This window comes from Engraulis encrasicolus, chromosome 23 (assembly GCF_034702125.1).
Source record: "Engraulis encrasicolus isolate BLACKSEA-1 chromosome 23, IST_EnEncr_1.0, whole genome shotgun sequence".
Taxonomy (NCBI): domain Eukaryota; kingdom Metazoa; phylum Chordata; class Actinopteri; order Clupeiformes; family Engraulidae; genus Engraulis; species Engraulis encrasicolus.
This window is the reverse complement of record NC_085879.1, coordinates 50,731,801-50,749,876: the sequence shown is the minus strand read 5'-3', so window position 1 is coordinate 50,749,876 and position 18,076 is coordinate 50,731,801. Positions and strand designations below refer to the sequence as shown.

The 18,076-nt window shown below is 42.2% G+C and overlaps 1 protein-coding gene across 1 annotated transcript; it reads right to left on the bottom strand.

The window, feature by feature from the left end:
- Nucleotides 1-10,830: 10,830 nt before the first annotated feature.
- On the bottom strand, nucleotides 10,831-16,859 carry LOC134440065 (GTPase IMAP family member 7-like; the record flags this gene model as incomplete). The annotated part of the gene is made up of 3 exons (XM_063189993.1): nucleotides 16,544-16,859; nucleotides 15,099-15,667; nucleotides 10,831-10,887 (listed from the first exon to the last, which is right to left on the bottom strand). Coding segments are annotated over exons 1-3 (942 nt in total), but the record flags the coding sequence as incomplete, so codon positions are not given.
- Between the last annotated feature and the right edge of the window lie 1,217 nt (nucleotides 16,860-18,076).

Here is an 18,076-nt window from a genome sequence, read left to right as displayed (position 1 = left end):
TCAAAAGGCCAAGTGGCCTTGTCCCTAAAATGACGAAATTCAAGGCCTGGCATACATCAACAACACACAACCTCACATCAGATATATGTGTGTATATATATATATATACAGTTACCGATGACATGCAAGCTTCTATATCAACAGCAGCACACACTTTCACATTAGATCTAATGTAATTTAGCTTACAGTTACCTAAGACATGCAATTCTATATAATATCAACAGCACACAACATACAGTACAGTTACCTATGAGCCAGTCTACAGTATATCACGAAAGTGAATACACCCCTCACAGTTTTGCAGATTTTTGAGTATATCTTTTCATAGGAAAGCATTACAGAAATGTCACTTTGACACAATGATTAGTGACCTTTTAGCAACATATTTAACCGCTTAAATTTCTTGTTCACTCAGAAAAAAAACTAAATACAGCCATGAATGTTTGAACATGTACTCACAAAAGTGAGTACACCCCAGATTAAAATCCGGTAGGGAAGGGGCTGTGTTGGCTCGAATCGTCTCGAATTGAAACGAAATGAAAAGGGAGGTCATCAGTGTGCATTTCAACCTTTCTTTGCATTGAACTTTTACATTTTGAGTCTGCATCTGGCTTAAATAGATTGGTGTGAGATTTGAATGCAATCCTATGGAGAATATCAGGATCTGCTTCAGTAGTCACAGTGCATGATGACATGCATGTTTCTTTTAGGTGTATTTCAGATTGCCAATGTTGACAGCATTCATGCATCCCCAAACCATGTCAGTCCCACTACCATGCTTGGCTATGGAGAGGATACACCTTTTTTGTAAAACTCACTTGTTTACCACCACACATGCTTGACACCATCTAAAGCAAATTTGTTTATCTTGGTCTCAAGAGAGATGAACAGACCAAGGATATGGATGACTGGAACCATGTCGTGATCTGAAGAGACCAAGATAAACAAATATACTTTAGATGGTGTCAAGCATGTGTGGTGGTAAACAAGTGAGTTTTACAAAAACAGTGTATCCTATCAAAAGCCAAGCATGGTAGTGGGACTGACATGGTTTGGGGATGCATGAATGCTCTGGACATTGGTAATCTGAATTATACCTAAAAGAAACATGCATGTCAACATGACCTGTGACTACTGAAGCAGATCCTGATATTCTCCATAGGATTGCATTCAAATCTCACACCAATCTATTTAAGGCAGATGCAGACTCAAAATGTAAAAGTTCAATGCAAAGAAAGGTTGAAACGCACACTGATGACCTCCCTTTTCATCCCTTTTCATTTCGTTTCAATTCGAGACGATTCGAGCCAACACAGCCCCTTCTCTACCGGATTTTAATCTGGGGTGTACTCACTTTTGTGAGTACATGTTCAAACATTCATGGCTGCATTTAGTTTTTTTCTGAGTGAACAAGAAATTTAAGTGGTTAAATATGTTGCTAAAAGGTCACTAATCATTGTGTCAAAGTGACATTTCTGTAATGCTCTCCTATGAAAGGATATACTCAAAAATCTGCAAAACTGTGAGGGGTGTATTCACTTTCGTGATATACTGTATATACTAATATAAACACCACACAACATACAGTTACCTATGAGCAACATACAGTTACCTATGAGCAAGTCTATATAATCTCAACAGCACACAACATACAGTTACCTATGAGCAAGTCTATATACTAATATCAACAGCACACAACATACAGTTACCTATGAGCAAGTCTATATAATATCAACAGCACACAACATACAGTTACCTATGAGCAAGTCTATATACTAATATCAACAGCACACAACATACAGTTACCTATGAGCAAGTCTATATACTAATATCAACAGCACACAACATACAGTTACCTATGAGCAAGTCTATATACTAATATCAACAGCACACAACCTCACATGAGATCTACTACTGTGGCCTCCATTTTATGTAACTAACTGTGTGCAATATCAATAGCAGAAGAATTAGCCCTGCTGTCAAGCACACATTCACACAGCAAAGGGTTAAAAAGAGAACACAGAACACTTCTCTTTTACTTCTACAAATGTAACAACACACCACATATAGAGTTAAAATGTATGCTGTTCTTAACAAATTTGACCGATTTCAAGTTGGTCTCAACCACCAACTATGTGTAGACCTCAGAAAATGTCCCCATGTAGGCTGCTGTGTTAATCATTTGCTAAACATTATACTGTGGCTTTAAAGTCAGCCATAGACCTAACCAGCGACCTAACCCCCCAGTGACAGAGCCTTCCACATTACTGTGTCCACCCTTTGGAATACGTAAGCTACCCCACCATATCCAAAGTGGCCCTTCACTGGCCATGTTCACAAAGCACCTCAAGAAAAAGGAGTCGCACACAGGAGCTTGATGCTGTTCAGTGAAACTGTATTAAAAGCCGAAAATAAAGAGAAGCCAAAACAAAAAGTGGGTTACAAACGTTTCGGGTCTAGCCCATCATCAGTGTTCCCAAATGTAAAAAAAATCTCATTATTTTTGGCTTTTGATACAGTTTCACTGATAGCATCAAGCTCCTGTGTGCGACTCCTTTTTCTTCTCACTGCATCACTGTTTTGGAATTACACACCGAGCGAAACTTCCCAAGTAAGACAAAGGCTCGAACGACATCTATTCCTTCACAAAGCACCTCAAAACACTTTTTATCAGAGGCCTTTGGTTAGTCCCATAAGCACACATATGTAGGCCTACACATGCACACACATGTACACCCACACATTTAAGCAACTTTAAAGACATGTACATACTGTATCTTGTGTCTTTTGAAATACACTACGTATATAGAATTAAACTGTTATTGTTGACCACATGAGTGCACCCTATGGACCCAAATAAGAGTAGTTGTTTACCATTTGTTTACACTGTTGGTGTTATGCTCTCAAAACAAGCTGCTTCATTGTTAAGAAGTAGCCTATCAGGAGCCTGTTAACAAAGCTCTTACCCTGAACTCTGTAACACACTGTACTGGCTTGTAGCGCACCTGGATAGGCCATATGTATAATACACTGGTAAAAACGATATTTACTATTTTCCTATTTTCTAATGTCCTTTTAATAAAATTATATATTTTTTCTCTACATTTTTTCTCTACAATTTCTTCCTGTTAGTGATGAAAATGTAAATCCTTCCGCATTCTCGGACAGGGGGCGTTTCACATTTGAAAAAAAAAAAATTTTAGACCCATCCCCGCTGAGTTGCATGGATATACAATATTTTTTATTTTCTATTTTTGTAGTAATAGGAATACTATACAGCATCTCCTCCACCAGCCCCTCAAGGGCTGTCTCCAATGTCCTGACGTCACGCACAGGCAGAGCCTCAAAACCATCATATACGGTACTCCACTGTGCTGTGTCCAATCAGCTTGCCTTTCCAAAGTCAAGGTCTAACCGCCATTTTAGTCAGACTTTTTAGTTCAGACATTTTATATCACCAGAGCCTCAAGCTACCACCCGAAGTTCACATTTGAGCTCTGTCCCAGTACTAGAATAGAGGAGTCCTTTATAGTTTTATGGCACCTCTATTATGACGCAGATACCACAAGCCTGATAACATGAGGGCAGCGTGAACACAACAACTAGCTCAACATACTGTAGCCTACTTGATAATCAACATGCTGTAGGCTACCTAATAATCAACATACTATAGGCTACTTAATAATCAACATGCTGTAGGCTACTTAATAATCAACATACTGTAGGCTACTTAATAATCAACAAGCTGTAGGCTACTTGATAATCAACAAGGTCAACATGCTGTAGGCTACTTAATAATCAACATGCTGTAGGCTACTTTATAATCAACATACTGTAGGCTACTTTGTAATCAACATATTGTAGGCTACTTTATAATCAACAAGCTCACTATGGCTTTATTAACACCAACGCTTGAACACAACAACTAGCTCAACATGCTGTACTTTGTAATCAACAAGCTCACTATGACTCCTTAAATATTCACTTAAATATGTTGGTATTTTAACTATTACACTGAACAGCAAATGAAGAGTTCAGATGAGAAAACCCCCTAACTCCATTTCTGAAGACCTGCACTTCTATATTTTTAGAGAACCCCGTTGTTGGTTTGGTTTAAATGCATGTACTTGATAATACATATAAATACTTATATTACATATATAAAGTACAACAATACGCAATTTTGATAGCTTTGTATTAAAAAAAATGAATTAAGATTATTTTGTGAAAAGGCACTTCGGGGATTTTGCATCTGCACTCCTCAAATACTTTTTCAATATACAGTGGAGTGGAGTGGAGTGGAGTAGAGTAGAGTAGAGTAGAGTAGAGTAGAGTAGAGTAGAGCACTTTTATTAATCCCAAGGGAAATTAAGGTGTCCAACAGCTTACATAAATACACAAATATACAAATTATATGCAAAGACCTACAAGTACATTATTGCACATTGCAGTAAACATACAGTATAGCACACACTTGTGTACAGCAATTAGTCTTGCATCACATAAACACACCTACTCTCTCTCTCTCTCTCTCTCTCACACACACACGCGCGCGCGCACACACACACACACACACACACACACACGCGCGCGCACACACACACAGACACACACACACACACACACACACACACACACACACACACACACACACACACACACACACACACACACACACACACACACACACACACACACACACACCACACACACACACACACACACGCACACACACACAGACACAGACACAGACAAACACACACACAGACACAGACGCAGACACACACACAAACACCCACTCTCACACAGCTTACATAAATACACAAATACAAAACATACACTCAGACCTAATACGAATTAATGCACATTGCAGTGAACATGTAGCAAATATAGGCTAACATTTCAGTACAGTAATCACCTTCCATCACACACACACACACACACACACACACACACACACACACACACACACACACACACACACACACACACACACACACACACACACACACACACACACACACACACACACACACACACACACACACACACACACACACACACACACACACACACACACACACGTTATCTGATATGATGATGATCTCTGCAGATAACACTGTTCAAAAACACTTCAAAAACATTTAAAACTTTGCAAACAGATAATTCAAACATGACATGATGCACTTTGAAAACACGACATGGTCATTATTCAGTCAGCAGTAAAATCAGTATTGATATTCAGGGTTGCTCCACCCTTTTTGCTGGGCCCGAGACAAAATCATCTGAAAGGCCCCCCTACTCAATACACACAATGTAGTGGGGACCCAATTCTGGGCCCAGGACAACTGACCCCTCTGTCGACTCCCCTGTTGATATTGCTTCATGCTCATGTTTTGAATGCAATTTTGCCCAATTCAAAACACTATTACACACCATATACATGTGCTTCAAAAATCAGCTCTTAATCAGTAACTGAACAAGCCTATTTCTTGCCAGTAAAGAAGAGCCAAAGACCATCAGCAGTCATCTCTAGACATTTGGAAGCAGCTCTACTGTAACATGCAGTTAACTATGCTGTGGAAATGTATATTACCAACAGCACACAACTTCATATGAGATCTACTGTAACAATGAACTGACACTGTACCCTGCAGGTATCTATGACATGCAGCTACAGTATATACAATACCAACATCACACACCTTCACATGAGGTAGGCTATACATGCAGTTAACTATGACATGCAAGTAAAATACCAACAGCACACGACTTCACATGAGGTAGACTATACATGCAGTTAACTATGACATGCAAGTAAAATGCCAACAGCACACACCTTCACATGAGGTAGACTATACATGCAGTTAACTATGACATGCAAGTAAAATACCAACAGCACACGACTTCACATGAGGTAGACTATACATGCAGTTAACTATGACATGCAAGTAAAATACCAACAGCACACGCCTTCACATGAGCCCTACTGTTGTGTCATGCTACCTACAATGTGCAGCAGCATAAATACATTACATTACATTACATGACATGACATGACATCACATTACAATACATGACATTACATTACAATACATGTGGCAGATACTTTTTATACAAAGCGACTTAAACGGCATACAACATCAACAGCACACAATATCACATGAGCTAAACTGTGCCCTGCAGTCAGGGCTCTAAATTAACCGTTTTCATCAATGGCTCGTATTATTTGCCAAACATCTTATTTGTCTTTTCTACCAGCCAAACTGAAATGTAACCAGCTGGTGTTAATTTAGAGCCCAGCCTTCATTTTAATTATGACATAGGCATAGGCCTACTACAATAATACCAACAGCTCACAACTTCAGCTCTACTGTGCCATGCACTTAACTATGGTATGCAGCTATAAAACCAACAGTACACGACTTCACATGATATCCAATACTGTGCCCTGCAGTTAACTAACTACAGTATGCAACTGTAATGCCAATACTGTGCCATGCAGTTATTTAACTACAGTATGCAACTGTGATACCAATACTGTGCCTTGCAGTTATTTAACTACAATATGCAGCTGTAATACAGCATACTGCTTTACATGGACTCAGATACATATGACATGCAAGTGGAAATAATATTTACACACAACTCCACATAGTTAGGGAAAGATATGGATATTTTGGGACATGAGCTCTCGCCTACTAGAGAGTCCTGCAGGTAACTATGACATGATTCAAGGATTCAAGGATTCAAAAGTTTATTGTCATTGTCAAAAAAATGTGTTTGGGGTACAATAATTAGTAGCAGCAGGTTTTCAAGTAAAGTGAATAAGAGGTAAAAGTGACACCAGTGCTTGACCCCCCCCCCCTGCCCCCCGTCCATTCCAATTAATATGCATCAAAGACTAAGTGCACACCCCCCCCCCCCTCAATCACACACGCACACACAATCACACAGTAGTCACGCACACACAATCACACGCACACACGGTGTACATAATACCAACAGCATACATGGGCTCACATATGACATGCAAGTGGAAATAATATTTACACACAACTTCCCACGAGCTCTTCTACTGAGCTCTGCTGTTAACTATGACATGCAACTATAATACCAACATCACACTACCTCACATGAGCTCTACTGCTCTACCATGCAGTCACCATGTATGCTAGCATCATACAGTATATATATACTAGCACACTACTTCACATGAGCTCTACTACTCTACCATGCAGTCACCATGTATGCAGCATCATACAGTATATATACTATCACACTACTTCACATGAGCTCTACTACTCTACCATGCAGTCACCATGTATTAAGCTACAGTATATATAGTAGCACACTACTTCACATGAGCTCTACTACTCTACCATGCAGTCACCATGTATGCAGCATCATACAGTATATATACTAGCACACTACTTCACATGATCTCTACTACTCTACCATGCAGTCACCATGTATGCAGCATCATACAGTATATATACTAGCACACTACTTCACATGAGCTCTACTACTCTACCATGCAGTCACCATGTATGCAGCTACAGTATATATACTAACACACTACTTCACATGAGCTCTACTACTCTACCATGCAGTCACCATGTATGCAGCATCATACAGTATATATACTAGCACACTACTTCACATGAGCTCTACTACTCTACCATGCAGTCACCATGTATGCAGCTACAGTATATATAGTAGCACACAACTTCACATGAGCTCTACAGCAGTGATTCTCAACTGGTGGGTCGGGACCCAAAAGCGGGTCGCGGAGGGTTCCTGGGTGGGTCGCGGAGCTGTGATGTAATGCAGCACTAAAAATGGCTATGATGTCAAAGACAGTGAAACATGGTTAATAGGCCTTTTCCTCTCCACTACTTCATAAGACACAATGTATATCAGCATACAATCCAAATAATGCATATTATGAAATGCATGGTAATATACAGTGCCCTCCATAATTATTGGCACCCCTGGTTGAGATGTGTTAAAAGCCTTAAAATAAATTCAGTGTTTATTGCAGAAGAATACTGTCACACTGAAAATTGTAGGAAAATGTAGCCTTCAACTCAAATGAATTGTAAGAAAATAAAAAAATCCCTGACTGAAAAATAATTATTTTTCATTAAATCACCTGTTCCACAATTATTGGCACCCTTAACAATTCCCAGGAAATAAATATAATTGAAGCATTTCTGTCATTTCTACAGTAGTTTACAAAGTTTACCAGAGTATGTAGGAACATTTAATTAGTAATTCATCACTTCCTGTTTCCCTGGGGTATAAATATGACGTGACACCGAGGCCATTTCTCTTATCCACTCTTAAACATGGGAAAGACAAAGGAACACAGCATACAAGTGAGGCAGATGTGCGTCGACCTTCACAGGTCAGGCAGAGGCTACAAGAAGATTGCCACTCAACTGCAGCTGCCCATATCCACTGTGAGAGGAATAATTAAGAAGTTCAAAACAACTGGAACAGTGGTAAACAAGCCTGGACGAGGACCCAAGTTTATTTTGCCACCACGCACAGTGAGGGGGATGGTAAGAGAAATCAAAAGATCTCCAAAGCTCACTGTTACAGAATTACAACAAATGGTAGCATCCTTGGGTCACAAAGTCTCCAAATCAACCATCAGGCGCTGTCTACACGCCAACAAGCTGTTTGGGAGGCATGCATGGAGAAAACCTTTCCTCACTCACAATCATAAACGCAAGCGTCTGGAGTTCGCCAAGCGATATTGGGGCTTCAACTGGGACCGTGTGCTTTGGTCAGATGAGACCAAGATTGAGCTTTTTGGCAACAAACACTCTAAGTGGGTCTGGCGTACCACGAAAGATGCGCATGCTGAAAAGCACCTCATACCCACTGTGAAATATGGGGGTGGGTCAGTGATGCTGTGGGGCTGTTTCGCTTCCAAAGGCCCTGGGAACCTTGTTAGGGTGCATGGCATCATGAATGCTTTGAAATACCAGGACATTTTAAATCAAAATCTGTTGCCCTCTGCCCGAAAGCTGAAGCTGGGTCGTCACTGGGTCTTTCAGCAAGACAATGACCCTAAACATATGGCCAAATCTACACAGAAATGGTTCACCAGACACAAAATCAAGCTCCTCCCATGGCCATCTCAGTCCCCTGACCTCAACCCCATTGAGAACCTGTGGGGTGAGCTGAAGAGGAGAGTACAGAGGAGAGGACCCAGGTCTCTGGATGATTTAGAGAGATTCTGCAAAGAGGAATGGCTGAAGATCCCTCTTTATGTCTTTTCCCATCTTGTGAAACATTATAGGAGAAGATTAGGTGCTGTTTTGTTGGCAAAAGGGGGTTGTACAAAATATTAACACCAGGGGTGCTAATAATTGTGACACACATTATTTGATGTCAAATAATTATTTCTTTATGTGGGATTTTTTCCCCACTGAATAAATGCACTTGTATTGAAGGTTGGATTTTTCTCTTTTTTTTCCATTAAGGTCCCATATTATTTAGAAAAAAAAAATAATAATTGGAAGCTAAAAAACACATCTCAACCAGGGGTGCCAATAATTATGGAGGGCACTGTATTTTATTATTATTGGAAGAATCTGACTGTGCGACATACAGTTTGGGTCATAACATATTGACCACGGGAAATTGTGGGTCTCAAGACTATTCCAGTTGAGAACCACTGCTGTACTCTACCATGCAGTCACCATGTATGCAGCATCATACAGTATATATACTAGCACACTACTTCACATGAGCTCTACTACTCTACCATGCAGTCACCATGTATGCAGCTACAGTATATATACTAGCACACTACTTCACATGAGCTCTACTACTCTACCATGCAGTCACCATGTATGCAGCTACAGTATATATACTAGCACACTACTTCACATGAGCTTCTCTACCATGCAGTCACCATGTATGCAGCATCATACAGTATATAGGCCTATACTAGCACACTACTTCACATGAGCTCTACTACTCTACCATGCAGTCACCATGTATGCTGCATCATACAGTATATATACTAGCACACTACTTCACATGAGCTCTACTACTCTACCATGCAGTCACCATGTATGCAGCTACAGTATATATACTAGCACACTACTTCACATGAGCTCCTCTACTCTACCAAGCAGTCACCATGTATGCAGCATCATACAATATCAACAGCACACAACTATGAACACAAACCAGGATTTCCCCCCAGCACTATATTTAATAGCGACCCTCGAGACCCTGGCCTACATTTACACTCACATGGCAAGTGGTTGACAACATAACACACAGACATAGAACCCCTTTGTGTCCTACTATGGGGACCGCCTCAGTCATGCACTATATCTCATTTTCTATACCAATGGGAATCTTTTGAATGCTTTTCTAAAGCTACTGTATCATTCACATCAATGCATTTTGTAGGCTTTTACCATTTTTCCTCCACGTAGCAGGTGACAAAATATCACAAAGTGTGTTGTTATTTGTGTCCTACCATGAGGACCCCCTCAGTCAGGCACTATATCTCATCTTCTATACCAATGTGGATATCTTCAATGCATTTGGTGCAGCTATCATTATCATGTTCCCATGTACCCCCTGCAATGTGCTGACGGACCCCTGGTGGTCCACGTACCCCAGGTTGGGAATCACTGCACTGTATGTACTGTAGCCCAACACAATACCAACAATGTCCTCCTCTCTTAGTCTCTCTCTCCTGTGTTCACCTCTCTCTCTCTCTCTCCTGTGTTCACCTCTCTCTCTCTCTCGCTCTCTCTCTCTCTCCCCCCTGTGTTCACATCTCTCTCTCTCTCTCTCTCTCTCTCTCTCTCTCTCTCTCTCTCTCTCTCTCTCTCTCTCTCTCTCTCTCTCCTGTGTTCACCTCTCTCTCTCTCTCTCTCTCCCCCCGTCTCTCTCTCTCTCTCTCTCTCTCTCTCTCTCTCTCCCCTCTCTCTCTCTCTCTCTCTCTCTCTCTCTCTCTCTCACCCCCCCCTCTCTCTCTCTCCCCCCGTCTCTCTCTCTCTCTCTCTCTCTCTCTCTCTCTCTCTCTCTCTCTCTCTCTCTCTCTCTCTCTCTCTCTCTCTCTCTCTCTTTCTACACACACCATGGTGGGAGTGTTATGGTGCCGTGGCTGTGTGTGTGTGGGGGGGGTCCTCTTTCTGCTGCTGGTGAGTCATTGCCCCAAAGGCCACAAACAAACAAACAAACATTTGGGCGTGCATGACCATAGGGACCCAGATCTGATTCTGGCCTGGGTCGTTTCCAATCCTGCCCCATCTCTCTCTCACACACACTCGACTGTCATACTCTCCACTGTCTTCTCTTCTACAAGACAAAAAGCCCCTGTACAAATCAAGTCAGGGGTGCGTTTCTCAAAAGCGAAGTTGTTAGCCAGTTAACAACTTGGGTAGTTGCCAATGGGAAACAACAAAGTAGCTAACATAGTTAGAACTACGGTTTTGAGAAATTCACCCCAGCTTTTATTGTCACTATCCTCATATGCAAGGAAAATGAAATGATGTTTTCTCTCTATACCAGTGGTTCCCAACCTATGGGTCGGGACCCAACCTATGGGTCGCCAAAGATCCACAGTGGGTCGCGAAGCCCTCTTGATTTTAAGGGATTTCATTTTAATATAGCCCATGTTGAATAAATGACAAAGCATTTAAACTAGTATATGCATAGAAGCAACAAAATGTGACACATTAAACATGTATTGTATATTTCATTGAAGACAAAGTGTGGAATAAAATGATAACTAATGAGTTTTTGCAGGAAACAGAGAATCATGTAACTCCCTCTCGTGCAGGCTCTCGCACGGTTGGGTCACCAAAGCTTACAATGGTAAAAATAGGTTGGGAACCACTGCTCTATACCATGCCAAGACATAGACATACACAAGACTGACATGTTACAGACTGACATAAAATGCAAGGACAGGTAACAGTGATGGACTGGTAACAATAGAAGGTGTCTAAAAAATAAATGTACTGTCAGTCCACAAGACATATGTCAATCCACCCTTAAGTAATACCCTTAAGGCGTCAGTGAAAACAACAACACAGAGCATTTTCTGTGCAACACAATGCAGTCATACTGACAAACTCTGTCGATTAAGAAATGTCCAGTTGGTGGTGCGGTGGCACTGTGAGAGCCCTCACATTTGGCCCTTGCATGCCCACGGGGACCCAGATCTGACTTCTGTCTTTTCCCAGCCCTGCCCAGTGGCGCTGCCAGAAATGTTGGGTCCCATGGAAGATTAAAATTTTGGGCCCCCTTAAGGGCCCCTGTCAGTGCTTGGCCCCCCTTAAGGGCCCCTGTCAGTGCTTAGGCCCCCCTTAAGGGCCCCTGTCAGTGCTTGGGCTCCCTTAAGGGCCCCTGTCAGTGCGTGGGCTCCCTTAACTTAAGGGCCCCTGTCAGTGCTTGGGCCCCCCATGGCCCTGCCCCATCTCTCTCTAACTCACACTCTCTTACAGTCATAACTCTCGACTGTCTGTCTGTCTCGACTGTCTGTCCTATATATTGTATGTACACGTATGTCTTCCTGTCATACCTCGTGTCTATCTGTCCGATAAAATGACCCAGATCTGACTTCTGTCATTTCCCAGCCCTGCCCCATCTCTCTCTAACTCTCGACTGCCTGTCTGTCATTTATATTGTCTGTATGTCTCTCCTTTGTAATGTATGTAAGGGTTAACGTTCGGCGAGAAGGTCGCTACCGTGGAATAGCAGCACGACAGAGAGAATCTTTAGACCCCGACGCGGAGCGGAGGGGTCTTGTTCTCTCTGAAGTGCTGCTATTCCACAAAGCGACCGACTCGCCGAAAGTTAACCCGCTTATTATATGGATATACTTAAATGATTCACACATGGCGGGGACATTTCTTTAGACCTATTTAATGTTAAGATTGTTGCTGCGCAAAACAAAACAGTGCCGTTGTGGAACACCGCTAGGCAACAGCTAGGTAGCCAGGACAACAGGTGTTGTCTATCACAGCAGCTGATTAGAGTGACAAAAGACCGGACCCCCTGCGGAGTGATATGAAACATTCGCTTTAGCCACTGACTTGTATACAAGCCAGTGGCTTTAGCAGTGAACGTCTTGCCATTGACAGCGGTAGCCAGGACAACGGGTGCTGTCTATCACAGCAGCTGATTAGAGTCTTGTTGAAAAGTCGCTTTAGCAGTGAAAAGTCTTGTTGTCATTGACAGCGGTCTGTTATAGACCAACCCGTCCGTTATCGAAAAATAACAGACGTCCGAACGTTGGGGAGCCCCGTTGAAATGAATGGAGCATTCGACAGATGACGTCACAACCATATAATAAGTATGTAATGTAATACAGGAACGTCAAATGTGTCAGTCCACCAGAAATGTGCAACAGGGCACCAACAGGACAACAAAGTAACAGGACAATTAATACTCGGTACGTTAACCCCAAACTATAAAGAGCAATTATATTTGAAGTTTGGCCCAAACCATCTGTAGGCCTCAGAATAGATTCACATACAGTATTCTTTTCCCATCATTTATCAAACATACTGAAGCTTGACGTCAGTCGCCCTTACCTGAACTAATCCAGACGCTGCACTGGCTCCTTACGACATGTTGAGTTAGGAGAGAAGTCGATCAAGAAGTAACCTGAAGCGTACCAGGAAACTGGACCCTTCCTGCCGAACAACAACTTCAATCTGGCCAAAGGACTCCAGAGATAATGTGACTGTTTATGATATCCCCACGCTGTAACCTGAAATATGGGCCCAGAGTTAATGTTTCACTATGAACTGAACAATTTTTGCTGCTGCATGTTTGTTGGTATGCCAATAAAGCACAGCAGAAAATACTGTATGTGTACTGTTTTTTATGTAAAAAATGTTTTTTCCTCTATTTGTTATGAAGAAATAATACCAATATGAACTAACTGACTGGCTTCTTCATTGGTTTGATTCGACCGCATGTTGATGGTTTCTACACAGACAGGTGGTTGTATAATAGTCAAGTCAACTTTTATTGTCATTTAATACACACACTTACAGTGATGGGCAGTATTGAGATACTGCATGATTGCTATTTATGGAAATATATGAACCAGTGTGCATCTGTTTGTTGTAAATAAACACCACACCACTACAGTACTGACTCAGGCCTTTTCATTGGTCTGACTCGACCACATGCTGCTGGTTACTCCACTAGATGGCAGTCTATCACACACAGACGTGTGCACACGCACGCACGCACGCGCACACACACACACACACAGCCTCAGAAAAGCCATTAGCAGAGATGTGTGAGTCTCTGGCGCCCTCTGCTGACTCAGACATGAACTGCAGTGAAATGTGAACATCAGTGGTCCACGCCTGCTGTGTGTTTCTGTGATACAGAGCCCTTAACAGACACCGCCTGCCACTGGAACATTGTAATAGTCACTGAAAAAAAACGTAATTACCATAGTACTACACCAGTATGACAGTGCACAGGGCCTTTATTAATACATTACTACCATAGTACTACACCACCATGACATTACACAGGGCCTTTAGTAATACATTACTACCATAGTACCACACCACTATGACAGAACACAGGGCCTTTAGTAATAGACCTTCATTAGTACTACATCGCTATGACAGTTAATAAGTTATAGACTATTATTTACTAGTATGACCAAAGTACAGTACGTTTTGCAGCTAAAAATGGAGACATGAAGATCCATCTTTTCATGTGTGAAAAGTGGAATTATCCCAGTCATAAGGAATGCTTAGAATGGGATGGTGGTGGTAAATATTCATGAAAAATGTAACAATGTGCTTGTGTGTGTTTGTGCGACAGTGTGTTCTATGGGTGTTTGTGTGATATTGAATTGCGTTTGTGAAACAATCAAGAGCTTTGAGACATTATTCTGATTATACTGTAATTGTATTAATGAAAATAATCAGTACATTCATACATCAAAATTGAACAATCATGGTTTATCATAAGGGTGGTTGGAAAAACAAGTATACAGTATTCTATTAGAGAAAGGCCTGACATGACAGGGAAAGTATTTCCTTGTGACCTCCAGCTTTTCCTATTATCTAGTATACATAGTGCTGTCCCCCGTTAGCTGCCACCATCTCCTCTATTTTCCTGATCAGCTCATCTACCTGAGTCCTGTCTCTGCTCTTGTTGTTAAACGCATGGTATCTCCCTCCACAGCTCCTGATCAACTCCTGTAGTTGAGGGCGGGAGTAGCGTACACTATCTTCAATAGTCTGACCATGAAGGCAATCTCCATATGTGAAGAGGATGATGATGTGGTCTTTCACCCTCTCTCCAAACATCTCCAGGAGGACCCTGACTGCATTATGCTCCTCCCTGGTGAAGCGACCCACCTTTGTAACCAGCAGGAAGGCATGGGGGCCTGGGGCGGAGAGCTGAATGCACTTAAGGATCTCCTGTTTAACTTCAGTCGGATCTCTATCTGTGTGTAATACACCAGGGGTGTCAACCAGCAGGATTTCACGTGGGCTTGTGGTTGATGCTTGTTCACATCTATTTGTGACAGTCTGGCATGATGCTGCGAACTCAAATGCTTCTCTCCCCAGGATGGTGTTTCCTGTGGCACTCTTCCCCACTCCAGTTATCCCAATCAGGACGATCCTCAGGGGTCCACCTGCAAACACAAAAATGTTCTTCATTGAGTAAAGGCTTTTAGATGGACTGTGTGAGTAATTCAGCATCAAAATAGCTAGGGCTCAGACGATAATAATTTGTTAATTTCCTTTTATTATATGGTTGTGACGTCATCTGTCGAATGCTCCATTCATTTCAACGGGCTCCCCAACGTTCGGACGTCTGTTATTTTTCGATAACGGACGGGTTGGGCTATAACAGACCGCTGTCAATGGCAACAAGACTTTTCACTGCTAAAGCGACTTTTCAACAAGACTCTAATCAGCTGCTGTGATAGACAGCACCCGTTGTCCTGGCTACCGCTGTCAATGGCAACAAGACGTTCACTGCTAAAGCCACTGGCTTGTATACAAGTCAGTGGCTAGCTAAAGCGAATGTTTCATATCACTCCGCAGGGGGTCCGGTCTTTTGTCACTCTAATCAGCTGCTGTGATAGACAACACCTGTCCTGGCTAGCCTACCTAGCTGTTGCCTAGCGGTGTTCCACAACGGCACTGTTTTGTTTTGTGCAGCAACAATCTTAACATTAAATAGGTCTAAAGAAATGTCCCCGCATGTGTGAATCATTTAAGTATATCCATATAATAAGCGGGTTAACTTTCGGCGAGTCGGTCGCTTTGTGGAATAGCAGCACTTCAGAGAGAACAAGACCCCTCCGCTCCGCGTCGGGGTCTAAAGATTCTCTCTGTCGTGCTGCTATTCCACGGTAGCGACCTTCTCGCCGAACGTTAACCCTTACATATTGAACGATACTTGTAACCAGCGTCTAAATGTGCAGGTTCCAGTTGTAGGCCTATATGGTCCCCCCAGTGTGTGACCATGCATCATCCTCATCCAAGGCCCAAGACCATCTCACCTCTACGTGTGGACACTTGGCTGAGGATCTGCAGCTGTAGTGCGAGGGAAAGGTGATCGGTCGCATCACTCAGCCGGCTGCTTTTGTCGTTAAACTCTTCTGCCAGGCTGTTGGCTTTGATCCCCCGTTCCAGCCTGGACATGTTTTCTTGTTTCTTCACCAGCTTCACTGCATCTTCAAGGATCTTCTCCAGATTCTTCAGGGCATCTCTAACCGAAGCCTTCCTCAAGTGTTCCTCTCTCATATCCTGTATGACACTCTTTAGAGACATGACGTTGTCCTTCAGCCGCTCACAGTGCTTGCCGTTGGCTTTCATCCTTTCGATGCGTTCAGTTAGAGTTGTAATTAATGGTACCAATATACCAATGGAACCTTTAGCGATGTCCATGGCTAGGTGAGACAGACCTGCATAAAACATTGGAGAAAGAGAGTGTTGGTGCACAACATATTACACTCTGACAGGCCCTGAACTGTGTGTGAAATGGTTTCATACTTCTACTGCAGCATACCATACACACCCCTCCCACCCCCCATGCTTTGGGAAGTGTCGACTGCTTTGTTTCTTACTCCTCAGCTGTCATATAGTATATGTTGGCCTATACTGTATATAACACACACACACACACACACACACACACACACACACACACACACACACACACACACACACACACACACACACACACACACACACACACACACACACACACACACACACACACGCACACACGCACACACACACACACACACACACACACGCGCGCGCATGTACATGCACGCACGCACAAACACACACACACGGAGACACACACACAAATTTGGATACGCCTTCTCATTTATTACTTTCTCTTTATTGTCGTGGCTATTTACAGCACATTGTACATTTTCACAGAGGGCATCAAAACTGTGCATGCACACATGTAGCGAATTATGTGCTTAGAAAAAAAAACAATTCTAGCAATTGCCCAACAGCAATGTCAACTGTCTATCCACCTGGTGTGACGCACAGCAATTTACCCTGTTCACTTACAAGCAATACGAGCAAGATTTTCTTGATCTGATAATGATTCACAAGGAAACAAAACAGGCCACTGCTAAGCTTTGTAAAATACCCGATTGTGAATAGTGAGAGTAGTGAGAATATATAAGCAAAGAATATGGGACCATGGTATCTCTACTTGTTCTCACTTGATCTTGTGTGGAGAAATTGCAAGGGGAGACTGCGACTTGCGAAACCGAGACTGGCGTAGTCGTAAAACATATTTCTGCAACACCACCCAGTTACACAATTAAGATTTAAACATAATATAGGCCTATGTAATCTCTACTGACAAATAAAGAAACCCAATATCCCCCTGTAGTAGAGTAACTTGTATTGATTCTGAAGGAAATTATTACTAGTACTAAGGCCTATAAAATAAATGGATAGTGACCATCCATATTTATTTACATGACAGAATGAAAAAATGAATTTGGACTTACTGCTGTAGGTTTCCTGTCTTGTGTTTCCTCTGTTCCTATGCGTCCTGTGTG